The following is an 18,351-nucleotide window of genomic DNA, read 5'->3' as shown; positions in this document are numbered from 1 at the left end:
TCCGATCCCCTGTGATATGTCCTACCCCTATTGAGAGCTGCTCTACAGTCCTGCAGGAAGGGGCTGATTTGAGTGTAAACTCAAGGATTCTGAAACTTATGTAACTCTCATGCCCTCATTTCTTACAATTTTTGTCATTTTGCAAAACTAGCATTCAGCAGATCACACTCCATGAAATGTCAATGTGGAATTTGGTGTTTGTGGTGTCAGAAGTCAGAAGTGCCATGTGATTATTTGGATCACATTTATAGGTCTGGGGGGTGAGTGGGCAAGGAGGGCTGGGTCCCAGAGCCTTGTGATCTCATTATGGAATCTGTGAGGCACAGGTCACATAGCTCAGCCTCTGCTGCCTCTTGCAGGGTTAGTTGTAAGAATGGAAACACTGTATCTGAGATGCAGTAACATTATGCTACTGAGTGATATCTTCAGCACTGAGGAGTAGCTATTAACTTTTTTTCCACTTGAGTTTTTCTATTACTGTGGAAGGTGGAGAAGCTGTCTGTAGAATAGATTGCAGGACTTTGTGTGCCCCTGGGGGCAGCATGGGCACCTGCACCCCACCAGAGCCCACTTGGATGGGGTGTTCAGAGTGGCTCTAGGAACAGGGCTGCTGGCCCTCAGAGATGCTGTGCTCACTCACATCCTCAGGCAGGAGAGCAGGAGCTGTTGAACACCTTGCCAGCCAGACTCATGAATCCTGAAAAGTAAAGACCAGCACCTTTCTATTTAAATTATCTTTTAAAAATTAATGATGTTGGGCTGTGGCTGTGGCTCAGTGGTATAGCACCTGCCTCGTGCATGTGGGTGGGGCTCTGGGTTTATTCTTCAGCAATACATAAAAATAAATAAATGAAGATATCATGTCCATCTGCAAATAAAAGCAAATATTTTTAAAAAGATTAATGATATTGAGCTTTGGTTTATTTTTCTTTTGTCCTTTGTATATTTTTTTGTGGAAAGTGTTCCTTTTGATGTTTTGTCTCCTGCTTGGTCTGTACTCACCTGTAGTCAGCTAGCTGTATGTCCACCTCTGTTCCCTCTGGCCCTGGGTGAGATCTGCTGGACCATCTTCTCTGTGGACATCAGTTAAATCTGATTGGTGGTATGGTATGGGGGAGTGCAGACTTCAACTGCTTTCTCCAGTTTTTCTAGTTGCTGTGTTTCTGTTGAATATCTATAAAATGGAAGTAGTCTTTTGGTCACAGTGGCCATTTGTTGAAGGGCCCCTGTTGAGAACTTGATTCAGGAATTCATTTTATTGTGCTGCAGGCTTACATAGTGACCCCTAGAGGCTTCCCACTCCCTCACCTGACTGCCTTGGGGTAAGTTGGACAGCCAGGTAGCTGGTGGGGAGCCAGCCTGAGAGGGACTGTGGTTGGCTGTGTAACCCCCGCAACCTTAGATATGTCCTACACTTCACAGGTGAAGAGACAGGTTTGCGGATGGAGGGTCCCAGGGACATTAGCTGTTGCAGCACATGACTACAGGCACACGTGGGCAGCATGCCTAAGTCCACTGCACCAGCCCTGTGACTCAGAAACCCCTGTTGCAGCTGCCTCTTTCCAGCTGGACCTCCTGACCTGGGTCTGGCTTCCACACCCTGTCTTGTTCCAGCCTCTTCTTAGTTCCTCACCTGGTATTTCCTGGTGGCCTCCCAGGGAGGGCTCTGATGACACTTCCTGGGGATGCACTGGCCTGCCTGTCTGTGCCCTGGCCCCCCCATGTACCCTGTGCCTAGGTTGCTCTCTTCCTACTTTCTGTGGATTCCATCTTGCCCCCCCCCACCCCCCACCCCCAGGAGACTATCTGAGACTTTCCCAGTGGCCTGCCTGTAGTCTGTCCCCTTACACACACCTCCTCCCCCAGGCATACTTATTACCTGCTAGGCCTGCTGATCTGGGCAGGGGCAAGGTTGCCATGGTTCAGAGCCTTGGAGAGGCCTACTGTGTTAGGTTTCATGTTGGCAGTGAACTGTGCTCCCAGGTTTGGGCTTGTAGAAGGTGACTGGTAGCACACAGGTGAATCCGGGATCTGTTCTCTGTGTTAAGGGGACTGTTTTTCTCGTGGACTGTGTAGAGCTCTCATATACACTCTTCAAGGCTAGAAGACCAGGCCACATCCAGTTTTGTCTTGTACCAGTTGCTGGGAGGAGTGTTACCACCAAGTTTTATAAAATGCTTTTTTTTATTTTAATTTATGGAGTGACTTTGGCATGTTCCTTGTCACAGTAGCAGGCATTTCCTGAGCAGGTTTGGCCATGGCTGCAGATCCTCAAGGCCTCTGGGTGTGTGGGCCTGAGTAGTGGCCACTCTGCCAGTTTTGCCCTGTGCTGAGGACAGGCCACTTCCTGTGGGCGCTGCTCAGGAGCTGCAGTAACAGGCCCTCCAGCTGCCTGTACCCATGCTGGCCTCAGAGGTGACTTGTGGGATGGGGCTGTGGTGTGTGAACTTCAGTGTTGAGGAGAGGCTGGGAGTTAGCAAGACATCCAGTGTGGTGTGTTGACCCCAAGTTCAGGGGAAATGCCTTTCAGGCCAAACTCTGAGGCCATTTCTAGCTGGAGTGGTCAGGTTAGGGTGAGGGAGGAGGCTTTCTTTCCTTCCTTCCTTCCTCTGGTGATTGAACCCAGAGTGGTAGCACTGAGCCACATCCCCAGCCCTTTTTGTTTTTTATTTTGAGACAGGGTCTTACTGAGTTGCCCAGGCTGGACTTGGACTTGCCATCCTCCTACCTCAGCCTCCCCAGTCACTGTGATTACAGGTGTGGCAACTGTGCCCAGAGAGGGCCTCAGTCCCAGGTCTAGCCAGGGCGATGGTGATGGGGCTCACGTGTCACTTTCCATAGTGTTCTGGTGGTGTAGGGGAGACCCCAGTCACACCAGCCTTGGATTGTGCTGCTGCCCTGTGTGGGCTTGTGGGCTGTGTTGGTGGAAAACTAGCAGGAACCTGAGCTGGCACTGGGCTGGTAGTCTGGGAGTGAGGGTGGCATGGTGCGGGGGGCCTGGGGTGGAGAGCCATGCCCTTAGCTGCCTTCTCTTCTAGTGGGAGAGGCTAGAGTTTGGAGAGAGTCCCTTCTCTTCCATGCACACTCTGGGTGCTCTGGTGACCTGCCTCCCAGGCAGAAAGCAGGGCTTCTGTGGCCTGGTAGAGGCAGGGGTCTCTGCATGACAGGCCTTGGCATCTGGGATTTACTGGGATGGAGAGGTAGGCCTTCCCGTGGTGCCAGGTTCAGGCGGGATCTCCAGACTTCCTGGAGGGGAGAATATTGTGTGTGGAAAGGCCCATGGGCATGGAGCTCAGGGTCTCTGGCTGTCTATCCTGGATCTCAAGGCCCCTCCCCACCTCAGCCCATCCCACATGGAGCCTGGAAGAGGAGGCAGCAGGCAGCGAGTGCCATAGCGGCCATGGATGTCTAAGGCCCTGGGGCTCTCTGTCCCCACTTACCTGTTGGCGCTGGCTGAGAGTCAGGCCTGGCCTGCAGCTCCTCCCTGACTTGTAGTCTCTGCTGCCCAGGTTTGGAAGGCGCTTTGAGTCCCCGCTGCTGTGGCAGAGCATCGTCATGACCCTGACCATGCTGCTGATGCTGAAGCTGTGCACCGAGGTCCGGGTGGCCAACGAGCTGAACCTGAAACGCCGCTCCTTTGCAGGTTGGTGCTCGGCAGCCTCTGGAAATGAATTCTTACTAAATCAACCAAAAATCATCTCCTGCTCACTTGGTGAAACACAAGCCACTGTGTTATCTCAGCAACTTTCATTTCACCAAGTAGCTGCTATCTGTGATGGACAGCAGTGTCTCAGCACTGCTCTGCAAGAGGGAAACGGTTCCAGGTTGGTCTCCTCACTAGAGGTCGGTGAGGCATTAACTTATCTCGGTGGCCTTTTTGCTGTGGCCATCAGGTGCTGTGCAGTATGGGAGCCAGAAGTATGTCTGTGTCCTGTCACAGAAGATGGGGCCTGAGGAGGCAGGGTTTCTGATGTTGGGTGCTGCCCATGTGAGGCCACAGCCTTTGGCTCTCACCAGGAGCCTGCTTAATCTGGATTGGTGCACACTTGTGTTAACTGGGGCAGGGCCAGTTCACGTCCAGCTCACACAGCTTAGCTTGGAAAATGGAATGCACTTCTTCCTGCGTTTGCCTCCTCCTGAAGAAGTTCCTGGAGTCTGACATTCTGCGTTGCAGTCGCAGGCTGGTGGGCTTCTCGTGTGCAGGAGGGGCAGTGCCTTATGTCGTTTTCCCATCACTGAGCTGAAGACAGCACATGCTGTGGTTTGTCTGAGGTTGTGTATGTGCGTAATCTCAGTGGTTGCTTACAAGATGATTTTCCCCAGAGTCATTTAGTTTTGGGGTGCTGGGAAGTTGGAGTCTTGCCAGGTATTTTCATTTTTGATCATTATTTTCTTCTCATTGGCAAGCTCCTTCCTTCTCGTTCTCTGCATGTCTGTTTTAGAGTGAGATGAATGGGGCTAGTTTCAGTCTTGGTAGAAAGTGGGTCACCTTCTCTCTCTGAGGGAGGTCCTAGACCAATGAGTGTTACCGTAACTAGAGATGGCCACCAAGGCCATCTGTTTTCTGGTGTGTATCTGTTCTTTCTCCCCACTCTCTGCCCTCTTGTGTGATTGGCTGTAAGGTGTGCTGGGGCTAGTGCCAGTGGTGCTGCCCACCTTGCCTGGAAGGCCAGCTTCAGTGTGAGCAAAGAGTCATGGTTTCAGGTCTTGCGGGGTGGCTTGGGTTTACTTCCTGCCAGCTTTGCCCCCTCTCTGGGTGGCCTGAGCTTCCCGTGGCAGGATCCATGTCCCTGAGCCTTGGCTCAAGACAGAGCAGGTGCCCTGACTGGCTGGGGGATGGGGGTGCCCTCAGTCATGTTCTCATGGGGGAATGCCAAAAGGCTGAGGGGGCACAGTAGCACCCAAGGTACCAAACAACAGCTTGTGTTGGTGCTGCCCATCTCTGAGCGTCAGAGTAGGTTTTGTGACACGTGAAGCCTCGGGGGTCTGGGGACTGAGGGTAGGCGGCATACAGCAGAATGTGCACTAGGAGGAGGAGGGCAGGCCCGGAGCTTAGCATTGTCTGCCTCCAGAACCTGTGTCCCACAGCCCCTTCTTCAGGCTTCCAGCGGGTTCTGGTTCAGGTGAGGGCAGATTTTCGTCTCCTGGGGACCCCATGGAGGTTTCACAGGGAAGCCAGGGGACTGGATCTCTGGCTAGCCTCCCTTTATGTGTTAGTGGTTCCTGTTGTCCAGGGAATTATTCCTAAGGACTGTTTCTGTTCTAACTAGGATTGAATTAAAATAGTGGTCCCTGTTTTCAGGGCTAGATTTCTGTTTTCCTCAGATTTTGTTGCTGTGGCCAAAATACCCTACAAGAACAGCTTAGAGGAGGGAAGGGTTATTTTGGCTCACAGTTCCAGAGGTTCAGTCCATGGTGGGCAACTCCATGGCTCTGGGCCCATGGCCAGGCAGGACATCATGGCAGAGGGCATGGAGGAGGAGTGCCATCCATTCAAGGCAGCCAGGAAGCAGCCAGAGAGAGAGCTGGGAGTACTGGGGACAAGTATGTACCCCAAAGGCACACCCCCAGCCTCACACTCTACTTTCCTATAGCTACCACATTAATCCATTTTGATGATTAACCCATCAAGTGGATTCTCATAATCGAGTCGTCTTACTCTTGAGCTTCATTGTCCAGCATGAGCTTTCAGGGACAACTCATATCCAAACGATAACAGGCTGGAGCCTGAAGTTTGAACCAGTGCTCCTGTGATGGGCAGAATACTGGCCACAGAGATGCATCGGTCCTGGGACCCTCGCCTGGCTAAGGGCTCTGCAGGTGTGGAGGAAGTTGGGGTCCTCGTGGGGAGGTCGTCCTGTGTTAGTCCAGCCTGAGGGAGGAGGCAGGACCTCTGCCTGCTGACCCTGGGGCTCCTGACAGGCCATAGATCCTCTGTACTGGGACGGCAGTCCATGCCTGAAAATTCCCGAGGTTTTCATCCTCAGCCCTTTTAGGGTTGGAATCCTGTTCATGTTTGTGGTGTCCTGTCCACTGTGTGTAAGAAGTGGAAGATGGGTGTATGGAAACCAGGAACCCTGTGCTGACGTGCTCACCACAGTGCTGCTCTTCCTGCCAGCGTCTGTACATCCCACACTAGGACCTTGGGTCGGAGTGCACGCTGGGGCTACCCAGGAACAGGGGTGGGTGATGCCTTGTGTCATGGCAGACTCAAGTCCTGGCACAGTGATCATGAGCCGGAGTGGTTCAAGGAGAAACTTCAGAATGACCTTGTTTCAATAGAACAGTCAGATGGCCTGAAAATAAGAGGTAAACATTTTCCCACCATCTTTTATAGGATTTTTAAATTTGAAGTTTGCAAATTCAATTTGCAAGGTGAGATTAAGGAAACAACGCAGGGCGGGTTTGATTTAAAGATTATGTATTTGTTGTCTAAGTGTGAAGAACATGCAGAGTGCACGTTTGCGGTACGACATTTTTGAGTAGCTCTGGTATCTGCAGGCAGTCTGCAGGGCTGGTGGTAGGGTCTGATTGCTGTTTGGTGTTTTGGGGTGGAGGTGGGGCTGTTTCCCATGAGATGAAATGCTTCCTGGCAGCACATGGTTCTGCCTGTCAGCCCCAGACCTGGGGTTGACTGGGCCTCTTCCGTCATGGCCCTGGCCCCCCACCCACGTCACCCCCATGACTTAGGAGCCATAGGAGTGACGGCACAGATCACCACCATCTTTGGCCCACTGCTTGCCATCATCTGAGGCTGCTTCCAGCAAGACATTTGCTGGAATAGGCTGGAGGGGCTGGAGGCTCAGAACTGCACCTAGTTAGAGTACCACCCCCAGGGCTGGGTGTTGTGAGAATGATGCCTCGTTGTGGGCATACTGCTGGCTGACACAGTTGAGCTGACTTCAGTCATTTTATTTATTTATTTATTTGAACCAGGGTTTGAACCCAGGGACACTTAACCACTGAGCCACATCCCCAACCCTTTTTGAGATAGGTCTCACTAAGTTGCTTAGGGTCTCACTAAGTTGCTGAGGCTGGCCTTGAACTTGCAATCTTCCTGCCTCAGCCTCCTGAGTCCCTGAGATTGCAGGCATGGCCATCATGTGAGACTGCTTTTTAAAAATCTAACTCTGTTTATGATGTATTTTTTCCTTTTAAATTTGTCATAGGAGTTATTTGAATAACAAAATTGTGGCCTGAAGTCAGGTGATTGGATCATCTGACATTTCCCCAGCTCTTAGCACTCAGAGCTCCAGGGAGGAGCACCTGTCTGTGGTGGGCCTCTGGGTGGTCGTTCCGTCTGCGCGGGGGCTCAGAGCAGCAGTCTTGGGACTGAAGGGGTGTGTGGGATGGTGCCCTCTGTCTGGCTCGGGCCCCTGGGACAAGGCTCATCAGTCCTCACCTCCCTGGTCCCACCTGCTGCCACTGTCCCCTCCCGGTGTGCGTGTGCTAGCCACAGTGACTCTCCTGATGACTCTGCCTGTGCGACACGTCGTCCTGTTCCAGCCCACCCTGAGCTTCAGCCTCATCACCTGGTGCCCTGCTGTCTGTTACCCCAAACTGAGGGCTCAAGGGACAGTCAAGGTGGAGCTTGTCCCTACAGCTTGTGCCCGTTGTCCTTAGTGTCAGCTAGGGAGGCCTGGAGGCTGAGGCTGAGGCTGAGGCTCACTGACTTGCAGGTGCCCCTCCTCACTCCCTGCTCCCTCTCGCCTGGTGTCACCGGGCCCTGGCTGGCACACCCACGGCGACTCCTCACAGGCCTGGGTTCCCTCACAGCATGGCTTCAGGTTCCCAGGGCGAGCACCTCTGGTGAGTGTGGAGGAAGCTGCTTCTTCCTTGGGACCTAGTCTTGGAAGTCGACAGTCTGCTTCCATGGACTGGAGCCAGTGTACCTCTCCACCTGGCAAGGACCTGGAGGGTCTGAGGAAGCTGTGGGCAGACATGGTGCCAGCCACATCAGGGTCCTGGTGCCTGCTGGATCCCTGCTCAGCATGGAGTACAGGGTTCTTGGAAGCATTCCCTGGTGTCAGCCTCGGACATTCCTCCCATCTGTCTTCAGATGTTCTCAAGTGTAGTGGCTCTGACCATCTGGCCTTCCAGGTGGGAAACATTGGGTGGTGCAGGTGTGTCCAGGGGAATCCAGGTGGGTCTTGCCTAGGTACCGGATCTGTCTTCCACCCCTGGGCTCTTACTCTGGGTACGTTTTATGCCAGAATGTCCCAGCATGTTCTCTCCCTTCCCCTTTCAGTGGACCTGATCTTTAGAAGAGGTGCCCGTGGGCAGTGAATTGGCCAAGCCCATGGTGCTGGGTATTGACAGGTGGGAAAGCTGCCTGGGTGTGCTGCCCTCGGGTGGCGAGCAGAGTGGCCTTGCATCTAGGCCGTGGGGCTCCTCTGTGTCTGCATTGGCCTGTTTGTTGTGACAGCTGACTTTAAGGTGTCGTCCACCATGGTGGGGCAGGAGCTCAGCTCCTAACACCCTCTGTCCAGCTGTCTCCCTCCAGGACCACATGAGGCTTTGCTGAGCTGCCTAGCATCCTGGCCATGGAGGGCAGTGCAGCAGGATTGACCATGACTGACCTTGGGAGCCCCGGCTATCTCTGTACTGTGGCCCGTCTCTTTTATGTCGAGTCAGCTGTCCTTTGGTGGTGGACAGGTCACTGCATGTGTCCCAAAGCTATGCTATCAAGCAGCCTGTGGGCGCAGCTGGCACAGTGCTGGCCGGGGACTGGGTGGAGCTGGCCCTGTGGCTGCCCCTGGGGCACCATGGAAGCTCCATGCTGCCTGATTTTAGAGACAGTGACAAGGGGGCGATGGAGTCTTCGCTTTGTTTCCTCTGTTCACTTCCTTAGGATAATGGGAAAGGGTAGGCTTGGAGAATGGTTTAGAAAGTGAATTTCCAAAGCACAGAAATGGAGTTCTTACAGTCCTTCTGTTCCAGTGTGTGTGTGTGTGTGTGTGATCAAGAAATCCACAAAGGGCTGGGAACCTCAGTCTGCGGTGTTGAAACCAGTCTGTTTTTGTCTTTCTCTTTCTTCCTTATTTCCTCCCTTCCTTCCATCTTTGTTCTTCTCTCTTTTTGAATGAAGCTGGAGACAGCAGGGATGAAGAGCCCAAAGCCCCGCCCAGGCGGTCCTATCTGGGTATGTACGCTGCATGAGGGTGCCCCCATGGGCGTCCCTGTCACTTCTCACCTTTGTCTGCCAGTTCTTCCTCTGTGCTTCCTCCCACGGTGCATGCTGTGTCTCCTGAGCTAACCAACCCCTGGCTCTGCTGCCCCAAGCATGAACCCTTCTTCCTTAGAAGCCCATCCATTTTCTGAATGGGGAGGAGGAGATGGAGGGAGGGAGGAAGAAGGTGGAAAGAAGGAAGGAAGGTAAGGAAGAAGGGAATGAGAGGAAGGAGAGAAGGATGAAGGAAGGAAGGAGGGAGGGAAAGCAGGAGGATGGAAGGTGGGAAGGAAGGAAAGGAAGGAAGGAGAGATGGATGGGAGGGAGGAAGGAGGGAGGGAGGAAGAGGCCAGTGTCTCCTCCATTCCATCCAGCATCCTTCACTGCTGCCTGGTGGAACTGAGTCTTACATAACCTCCTGTGTTGTGCGGCTTTGCAGAAGTCTGCTCACCCTAGCTGATCTTTAGTGGATTGCTTAGGATTCGCTGTGATCCTGTCATCTGTGAACACAGACTGCATCTTTTTTCCTGATCTGGCTATTTTTCATTTCCTGCTGGACTGCTTGGCTGGACCTGGTACGAGTGGACACCCCATCCTGCTCTTGGGCTTGTGAGGCCTCCGTTCTTCTAAACTGGTGTTAAAGGTTTGCAGGTGCTTGGCTGAAACTGTGGAGTGGCCACGTGGCCTTGGCTTTTCCTCTGATGATGTGGAGAATCATTGGCTGACTTTGTGTGCTGAGCCACTCTTAAATTCCTGGTGGTGTGTTAAATGCTTCTACGTGTTGCCAGGTGCTGTTTGCTCTAGGTGGGAGGGTATCTGTGTCCATGTCATAAAGATGTGAGAGTGCAGTTTTGTGGCTACGACTTGGGACTCAGGGTAATAATGACCATAGGACGTGAGTGGGGAGGAAGGAGTTCCCTTCCACTCTGTTCCTTACATGAGTTTGAGAAGGATTTGCATCAAGTAGTCATCTGGGCATAGGGTTTCTCCCGGGAAGATTTGAATGAACTCACACTCTTATAAATGCAGGCCTGCTTTGTTTCTTCCTGCAGCAATTGCAGTTGCTTGTCTGTGCTAGTATCTGTCCATTCCCTTGGTTTGTGTATGTGTGTTCAAGAGATACACAAAGGGCTGGGAACCTAGGTACTGCTCCCCTGTGGGATTCTGTCCATTCCCTCCGTTTCCCTGGGTTTCTCCTGGTGGAGATTCATATGAGTGATTTTAGCGAGTGATTTCAGTGATTCCCGTTTCCTTACAAATTTCTCCTGTGACCCTGTGTGTTTATGAGCATCTGCAACTTCCACCTGTTTGTGAATTTCCTGAGTTTCTTTTGGACATTGCCTTCATTCTGTGGCATTTGTAGACCATCCTGTGCTGCCAGGCGCCGTGGGTCTCTTCTGGAGAGCAGTCCAGGCTCGCTTGGGAGGTGTGCCCTACCAGGTGCAGGCTCAGGTCTCTTTCTGGTTCTTCACCTAAGTGTTACAAAGCTGATACAAAGTCTCCAGCTGTTTCTGAGTTGACTTCCTTCCTTTCCCTTGTGGTTTTCCTGGTGTGTTCTGGGGTGTGCTTGTGGGATGTGCTTGGTAGGTGCTGTGTCTTCATGTAGAATGACCCTGTCTCTAGTGGTGCTTCTGTTTCAAGCCTACTCTGGTATTAGTGGAGCCATGGGTCTATGTTTGCTATTTGAGTTGTGTATCTTTTTCTGTTCTTTTACACGTTTTTGTATGGGAATCTAAAGGGCATCCTCTGTAGACAGCACATAGGTCTTTAGGAAGTTTATTTTGGCATTCTGATTGCTTATTTGACTCACACATACCGTTGATGTTTGAATTTATATCTGCAGTTTTCCTTCTGCCTTTGAAGTGCCTGGGTGTTCCCCAGCCCTTGTGCCTTTGCAGTTTCTTTTGTAACATTTTAATTCTCGTGTAACATTTTAATTCCTTTAGTGATTTTTAACTACATGTGAGAGTTACTTTCTTGGTAGTTGCTCTGAGGATTGCAGTATGCATTTTAACTCTCCAGAATCTGCTTCAAACACAGCCCAGACGAATTTTAATGAGATACAGAAACTTTGCTCCTGTGCAGTTACTCCCTCTGTGGGAGATGAGGCTACACATTGTGTCCAGGTAGGTCACACACCTAATGGTGCAGTGTTCTGACTGCTGCTTTATGTGGCTACACGTCCTCAGACACTGAGGCACGAGGGAAGAGAGAGAGCAGTTGTTGGTCTCCTGGGTCAGCCCTGCTTGCTCTGCCTCTTCCTTGTCCTCACTGTTAGAGTGACTGCCTCAGTCATCTTTCCAGAACACTCCAGCTGCCCACCTTGGGTGCTGGTGTCGAGGACCTCAAGTTCAGGTTCTTTTCTACAGCTGCTCTTGAGCCGTGGGAGGAAAGCAAGCAGCCTGTGCTTGTCTTTGGGGCAACCTGCGGAATTACCTTCTGGCAGGACTGTGGGTGCTGGCTCTGACTGTGTGCTTCATAGGCTTTCCTTCCCTGCAGGTGGGTCTGTTGACAACAGACAGTCCCGTCCCCTTCCTGTCCTCTGGGGATTTTGTTCTCTTCATTCTCTGGTTTTATTTTGCCCTCCTTTAAGTACAGGGGTTTTGCAGGTGCAGACCGTGGTTGATGATGCCTTCTTTCTGGTGCCTGGCCAGCTGCCTGGGCACTGCTGCTGCTGAGAAGCCTGCGGTGACTCTCATTGGTGCCCTCGCAAGGGACTCCATCTCCCTGTTCTGCTTTCAGGACCCTGGGTTTTTACTGAGTGTCAGCACTGAGACTGAAGTGTGGGGGTGTGGCTGTCTGGGTGTGCAGGCCGGTCTTCTCTCCTCGGCTGCTCCTCTCTCCTCCCAGCAGCCTGCCTGTCGTATGTGCAGGACTGCCACTCTTCCTCTGTCTCATGCTTTGGGCTATGTCATCTTCAGTGATCTGTCTTTTTTTTTTTTTTTTTTTTTAATATTTTAGTTGGACACAATATCATTTTTTTTTTAGAGAGAGAGAGAGAGAAAATTTTTTTTTAATATTTATTTTTTAGTTTTCGGCGGACACAACACCTTTGTTTTGTATGTGGTGCTGAGGATGGAACCCGGGCCGCATGCATGCCAGGCGAGCGCGCTACCACTTGAGCCACATCCCCAGCCCCACAATATCATTTTTATTTTACTTATTTATTTTTCATGTGGTGCTGTGGTTCGAACCCAGGGCCCCACACATGCTAGGCGAGCGCTCTACCACTGAGCCACAGCTCCAGCCCCCGGTGATCTGTCTTTGAGGTCATGCTCTTGCACCAGCTCCGTCTGCTGCCTGGTGCTGGCCGAGAGCCTCTGTGTGTGTGCTTCACCTGGATTCCCACTGGTTCTCCTCACCCTTTCTACCCCTTTATTGATGCTGTTGCTGGGTGCCATCATCGAGTGCCCTTTAATTCTTTACGTTGCTGCAGTTTCCTTGGGTTCTGTGCACATCTGACTGTCTTGAAGGCTTTTTTTTTTTTTCCTGCAGAGTCCAATGCCTCCCCCAAGGCTGTGGGTCCTGCTTTGCGGCTGCTCTCTGCCCTCTGTGCAGGCTACCGTTTCCTGTTCCTTTGTGTATCTCTATTTTGGGTTGTTGCAGATGGACACTTTAGGTAGACATTGGGGGCAGCTGTGGACACTGACCCGTGCCGGGGAGGTTGCTGGCTGTCCTCTGGTTGGGGGATGGGCCTCTGAGTCCTCCTGTAGGTCTGCTGTGTGCATGGGCTCCTGCGTGGTCTGCCCCCAGGGGCACTGCACTCCTCCAACTGCAGCCATTGCAAGGTTGATTTTGGTGGTACCTGGGCAGGTGCTGCTGTGCTTCAGGCTAGTCTTTGAGGATTGCTCTGTCCTGGGAGGGCTCTTTCTGGCTGTGTGGTAAACTGAGCTGGTGCCAGGGCCTCCTTTCTCTTGCTTGCCATGCAGACCCTCATGGTTCCCAGGCTGCCCCTGCTTCATTCTAGTCCCCACCCTTAGCGAGAGCATAGAGCTTTCAATTGATTACCCTGCTCATGGGGCGGAATCTTACACCCCTGTGTGGAGCTGGCCAGGGCAGTGGTGAGTTCCTGAGATGACCCCTACCCTCAGAACACCTGGGGGCCCTCTGGTCTTTTCAGCCTGACATCCTGGTGTGAACTCCATGAGCAAGTCAAGGCCAGGATGGGTGCTGAGTTTTTCTGCCCTGTGAGTGGGGCTGAGAGGCAGGAGCAGAAGGGCTGCTGTTGCTCTTGGCAGCCATTGCCCTGTGCAGGTGATGGGGTAGAGGGAACCTGCTATCTTGGCTGGACACCTGGAGTGGTGCTTTGGTACACGGGCATGGGGTGGGGCGCACGTCATGGCCCAAGGCACACAGCTCTTCCCACCACCATTTAGAAGGTTCTCTGGGGAACGTCTGCATGTGCTGATGTCCAGAGACCTCCCGTGTTAGAGTTTATTTGCTCTTATTTTCTTTCTCCCTCTCTTTCTTTCTTTCCTTGTTATTTTTCTTCTTTTTTCTTTCTCCCTCTATCCCACTTTCAGCCTCCTAACTTTTACTATTTGTACATAGGGTAATTTTGAATTTATACCTACTTCCATAAATTCCCACTGCCTATTCATTAAGAGTTCTCTTACAAAGTTGCTAAGTTAGATTAACCACATACCCTCATTCCTTTCCCCCTTAACACAGCATCCTACCCCTGACACTGAGTTCTCTATAAACCACCAGAAATGGTATGCCTTTTATGTAACTAATGACCATATTCTAAATAATAATTGAAGCCAACACTGTAGACACAGAGTCTAAATATAAATGTATTTATAATGCTTAGATTTAGGCTTCGGGTTCGGGTTAGATTTAGAGTTAGATTTTGATCTATGGTTAGGGCTAGGGCTAAGGATACGGCAAGGGTTAGGACTAATGTTTGGGTTAGGTTTAGTACTATGGTAAGTGATAGGGTTAGAACTAGTGATAGGGCTAGTATGAGAGTTAGATTTAGTCTTAGAGCAAGGATTAGGGTTAGGGTTAGGGTTAGGGATAGGGCTAAATTAGGGCTAGTGTTAGTGTTAGGTTTAGGCCTTCAGTTAGGGTTGGAGTTAGGATTACATTTAGGGTAAGGTATTGGGTTATAGTTAGTTTGAGGGCTAGGGCAAGGGTTAGAATTAGGGTCAGGGCTAGGGTTAGGTTTATGGTTATGATTAAAGCTAGGTTTAGGGCCAGAATGATGGCTAATGTTTGTGTTAGGGTTAGGGCTAGTATTAGGGCTAGTGCTAATGTCAGGTCTTGGGTTACAGTTAGGGATAGATTTAGTGTTAGGTTAGGTGTATAGTAGGGTTAGGCCTAGGTTTAGGGTTAGGGCTAAGGTTAGGGTTATGTTTAGCTTTAGGGTTAAAGCTAGGGTAGGGCTAGGTTTTGCAATAGGTTAGGGCTATGGCAAATGTAAGAACTTTGTTATGATTAGGGCTAGTTTTAGGGTTAAAGTTAGAGCTAAGTATAGTTTTAGGGTTAGGTTTAGGGTTAGGGTGATGTTTAGAGATAGGGTTAGTGTTAGTGTCAGGGTCACTGTTCAGTTTAGGGTTATGGTTAATGGGAAAGCCAGAATTAGGACTAGGGTTAAGACTAGTGGAAGGATTAGTTTTTGGCTTTAGGCTAAGGGTGAATATTAGGGCTAGAGCTAAGTTTTTCATTAGGTCTAGGGCTAGAGTTATGGATAGATTAGGATTAGGTTTAGGTCTAGGGCTAGTGTTAGGGTTAGGTTTAGGTATAAGGTTACCAATAGGGCTAATGTTAGGGTTCGGTTCAGGTTTAGACCTATGATTACTGTTAGGGTCAGAATAAGGGTCAGTTTTAGGGTTAGGGTTTGGGTTATGGTTAGAGCTAGAATGAGGGCTAGTATTAAGTCAACTAATAGGGTTAGGGTTTGAGTTAGGTTGAGGAATAGAATTAGGATTAGGATTAGAATAAGCATTAGGTTTAGGGTTTGGCATAGGGTAAGGGATAGGGTTAGAGCTAGGGTTAGGTCTAGGGTTAGGGTTAAAGCTAGGTTTAGGGCTCAGATTAGGGCTAGTTTTGTGTTAGGGTTATGGCTAGAGTTAGAGCAATGGCTAATGTAAGAACTATGGTTTTTAGGGTTAGTTTTTGGGTTATAGTTAGGGGTTAAACCTCTAATATTAGGATTAGGTTTAAGTTTAGGGTGAAATATAGACCTAGTGTTAGTGTTAGGTTAATAGTCAGGGTCAGGTTTAGTTTTAGGGTTAGGGTTAAGACTTGAATTAAGGCTAGGGTTACTGTAAGGGTTCAGTTTAAGGTTAGGGTGGTGTTTAGAGCTAGGGTGAGTGTTAGGATATGAGTCAGAGTTAGGGATAGTATTAAGGTTAAGATTAGGACTCGAATTAGGGCTAGGGTAAGGTCTAGGTGTAGTGTTAACGTTTGGTTTAAGTTAAGGTTTAGGGTAAGGGCTCTTTCTCGGTTTAGTTTTACTGCAAGGGTTAGTGTTAGGGTAGTTTTATGATTAGCGTTGGGGCTAGGGCTAGTGTTAATGTTAGGCTTAGGCTTAAGGTTAGGGTTAGATTTAGAGTTAAGTTTAGATCTACGTTAGGACTAGTAATAAGGATTTGGCAATTGTTATGACTAGGTTTAGGGCTAGGTTTAGGATTACGGTAATGGATAGGGTTAGAAGAAGGGGTAGGGCTACTGTGAGAGTTAGAGTTAGTCTTAGGGCTAGGGTTAGGGTTAGCATTAGGGATAGGGTTAAATTAGGGCTAGGATTAGGGCTAGGATTAGTGTTCACCTTAGGCCTAGAGTTAGGGTTAGGGTTAGGTTTACATTTAGGGTAAGGAATGGCATTATAGCTAGGTTTAGAGATAAGGTGAAAGTTAGAATTAGGATTAGGGCTATGGTTAGGGTTAGGGTAATGATTAAGGCTAGGTTTGGGGCTACGATGAGGGCTATGCTTTATTTTAGTGTTAGGGCTAGAATTACGGCTAGGGCTAATATCAGATCTAGGGTTATGTTTAAAGATAGTTTTAAGGTTAGGTTTATGCCTACATATAATGTAAGGGTTAGGTTTAGGGTTAGGGTCAGATTTAGAGCTAGAGTCAAGGTCTGGGTTAGAAGTTTGGGATGGGTTAATGTTTAAAGTTATTGTTTGAATTAGCATTATGATTATTGTTAGTGTAATTATAATATGAGGTTTAGGGTTTAGTTTTGGTTTAGAATAATGCATATGTTTAGGATTAGGGATAGGGTTAGGTTTAGGCCTAGAGTTATGGTTATTGCAATGGATAGCTTTAGAGAGATATTTAGGGCTAGATTTATGGTTTTGATTAGGATTAGGGTTAGGATTAGGTTTAGGGTTAAAGCTCGGGTTAGGTCTTGGATTAGGGCTATGTTTTTGGTTAAGTTAGTGCTAAGGTTAGGGGTAAGGTGAATGTAAGTATCAGGGTTACAATTAGGGTTAAATTTGGGGTTAGGGTTAGTGATAGGTCTAGTGTTAGGTTTAGGGTTAGGGTTAGGGTGATTTTTAGACTAGGGTTAGTATTATGGTCAGAGTCAGGGTCAGTGTTAGTTCTAGCTTTCAGCTTAAAACTAGAATTAGAGCTGAGATTAGCATTAGGGTTAAGGGTTTGTTTTGGTTAAGGATTAGAGTTAGGCCAATGGCTCGGTTTTGTTTTAGGGCTAGGTTTAAATTTAGATTTAGAGTTAGGGTTAGGGTTAGGCTTAGGGTTAGGGTTTGATTTAGAGTTAAAATTAGACCTAGGTTATGGCTAGAGCTAATGATAGGGTTAGGGTTAGGGCTGGGTTTAGGGCTAGAATTAGGGTTCCAGTAAGGGATAGGGTTAGAACTAGGGTTGGGGCTAGGGTGAGAGTTAGAGTTAGTCGTAGGGCTAGGGTTTGGGCTAGGTCTGCATGTGCTGATGTCCAGAGACCTCCCGTGTGGCTGCCTGTCGCACTTAGCAGCCATGGTGTGTGTGACCCTTGAGTCACTGTTCTGGTAGTGCCCACTAGACTGCTGTCTTTAACCTGAAACCCTGGGAGCCAGAATTAGGAAGGAGTCTCAGCCAGGTCAGAGACACGCTAGCCTTCTTGTCCACTGTGGCAGCAGGGATGATCTCAGCAGCTTGAGGTTCTGTGGTGGTTTGTGTTGGGCAGCTTGGGCACCATTCCAAGTTCTGCTGTAGAAGTGGGCAGCCCCAAGGCCTGGCTGGCCTCCTGGGGTCATTTCTGCTGCACAGGCAGCACTGCTCAGACTGTGGCCCGTCGGCTGGGGTGGCAGCAGCTGGCTCTGCAGGGCAAAGGTGCCGGGACGGGACAGGGTGGGGACGAGGAGAAAGAGGGAAAGGCTCCTGAAATGAGGGGCACAGAAGGCACCAGATCACTGCAGCCTGAGAGGGTCTCCTCTTTCTGTCCCTGGCTCTTCCTCACAGTGACGTGCAGCCTCAGTGGCAGTCTTCAGAGGCCTCCTCATTTGTGCAGCCTTAGATTGGGGCTAGCACGCTGCTTGGCAGTTGCCATGTCCTGTCTGACCTGGGACCTGAGAGCTCTTGGTCCTGGGTCTTCTCTGGAGCCGCCATGGTGGTTCAACATGGGCAGTGCCAGCCCCTGGTCACTGGGGTCCATCACTGGGAATGGCAAGTCTGCATCTCTGTCCTTCCCATGTCTGCTGCAGGAGAGGCTGGTGCTGGCTCGGGATCATGGACACAGGAGGCCAGCAGGCCATTCCTGCTCCTTTTGCAGCAGGTCCTGCTGCTGTCTCATTGGACTCTGGCTATACTTGACCTGGCACTGCCCCATGCAAGGCTCGGGCCAGAGCCCTGTACCACCCATGCTTGGGCCAAGTCCACCATTCTCACTGGGCTGTGGCCGCAGGGGGCTAAGAGGTGGCTGAGGGCAGAGCTGACCCTACAGCTCTGTCCCCGCTCAGCTGGAGTCAAAGGGAGACAGCGTGGGGCAGTGGAGCAAGGCCATGTGCCCGTCTGACCAGGTGGGGAAGGAAGGGGAGCTCTTTGATTTGTTCCTCCTGGAGAACTGGTTTTTACTTTAAAACCTATTGAAATAGGTTAACATGGTGATACCATTTTTTTTTTTAACTATTTGAAAATAATTATTTCCTAAGCACAGGGAAATTCCTGTTGACCTCTGTCGGGAGACCTGGTGTCTCAGGAGAGGGCCCATCAGAGCACCAGGTTTTTTTTTTTAAA

General features: G+C 50.2%; 1 protein-coding gene across 4 annotated transcripts in view; it reads left to right on the top strand.

Annotated features, from left to right (window-relative positions):
• Positions 1-18,351, top strand: part of Slc66a2 (solute carrier family 66 member 2) — a 33,306-nt gene that overhangs the window by 3,678 nt on the left and 11,277 nt on the right. For 2 of the 4 annotated variants that reach the window (XM_046448606.2, XM_046448605.2), the window contains exon 2: positions 3,510-3,643. In XM_046448606.2, coding sequence (XP_046304562.1) covers positions 3,510-3,643 — 134 coding nt within the window. Of the gene's footprint in view, positions 1-3,509; positions 3,644-9,088; positions 9,143-18,351 lie in introns of all 4 variants that reach the window. The other 2 variants (XM_046448603.2, XM_046448604.2) reach the window with 2 other exon arrangements.

Source organism: Marmota monax, unplaced genomic scaffold (genome assembly GCF_021218885.2).
Source record: "Marmota monax isolate L192 unplaced genomic scaffold, Marmota_monax_Labrador192_F-V1.1 WCK01_AAM20220418_F8-fsc00060, whole genome shotgun sequence".
Lineage (NCBI taxonomy): Eukaryota > Metazoa > Chordata > Mammalia > Rodentia > Sciuridae > Marmota > Marmota monax.
The sequence above is the reverse complement of the archived record's forward strand: the minus strand, read 5'-3'. Positions and strand labels throughout refer to the sequence as shown.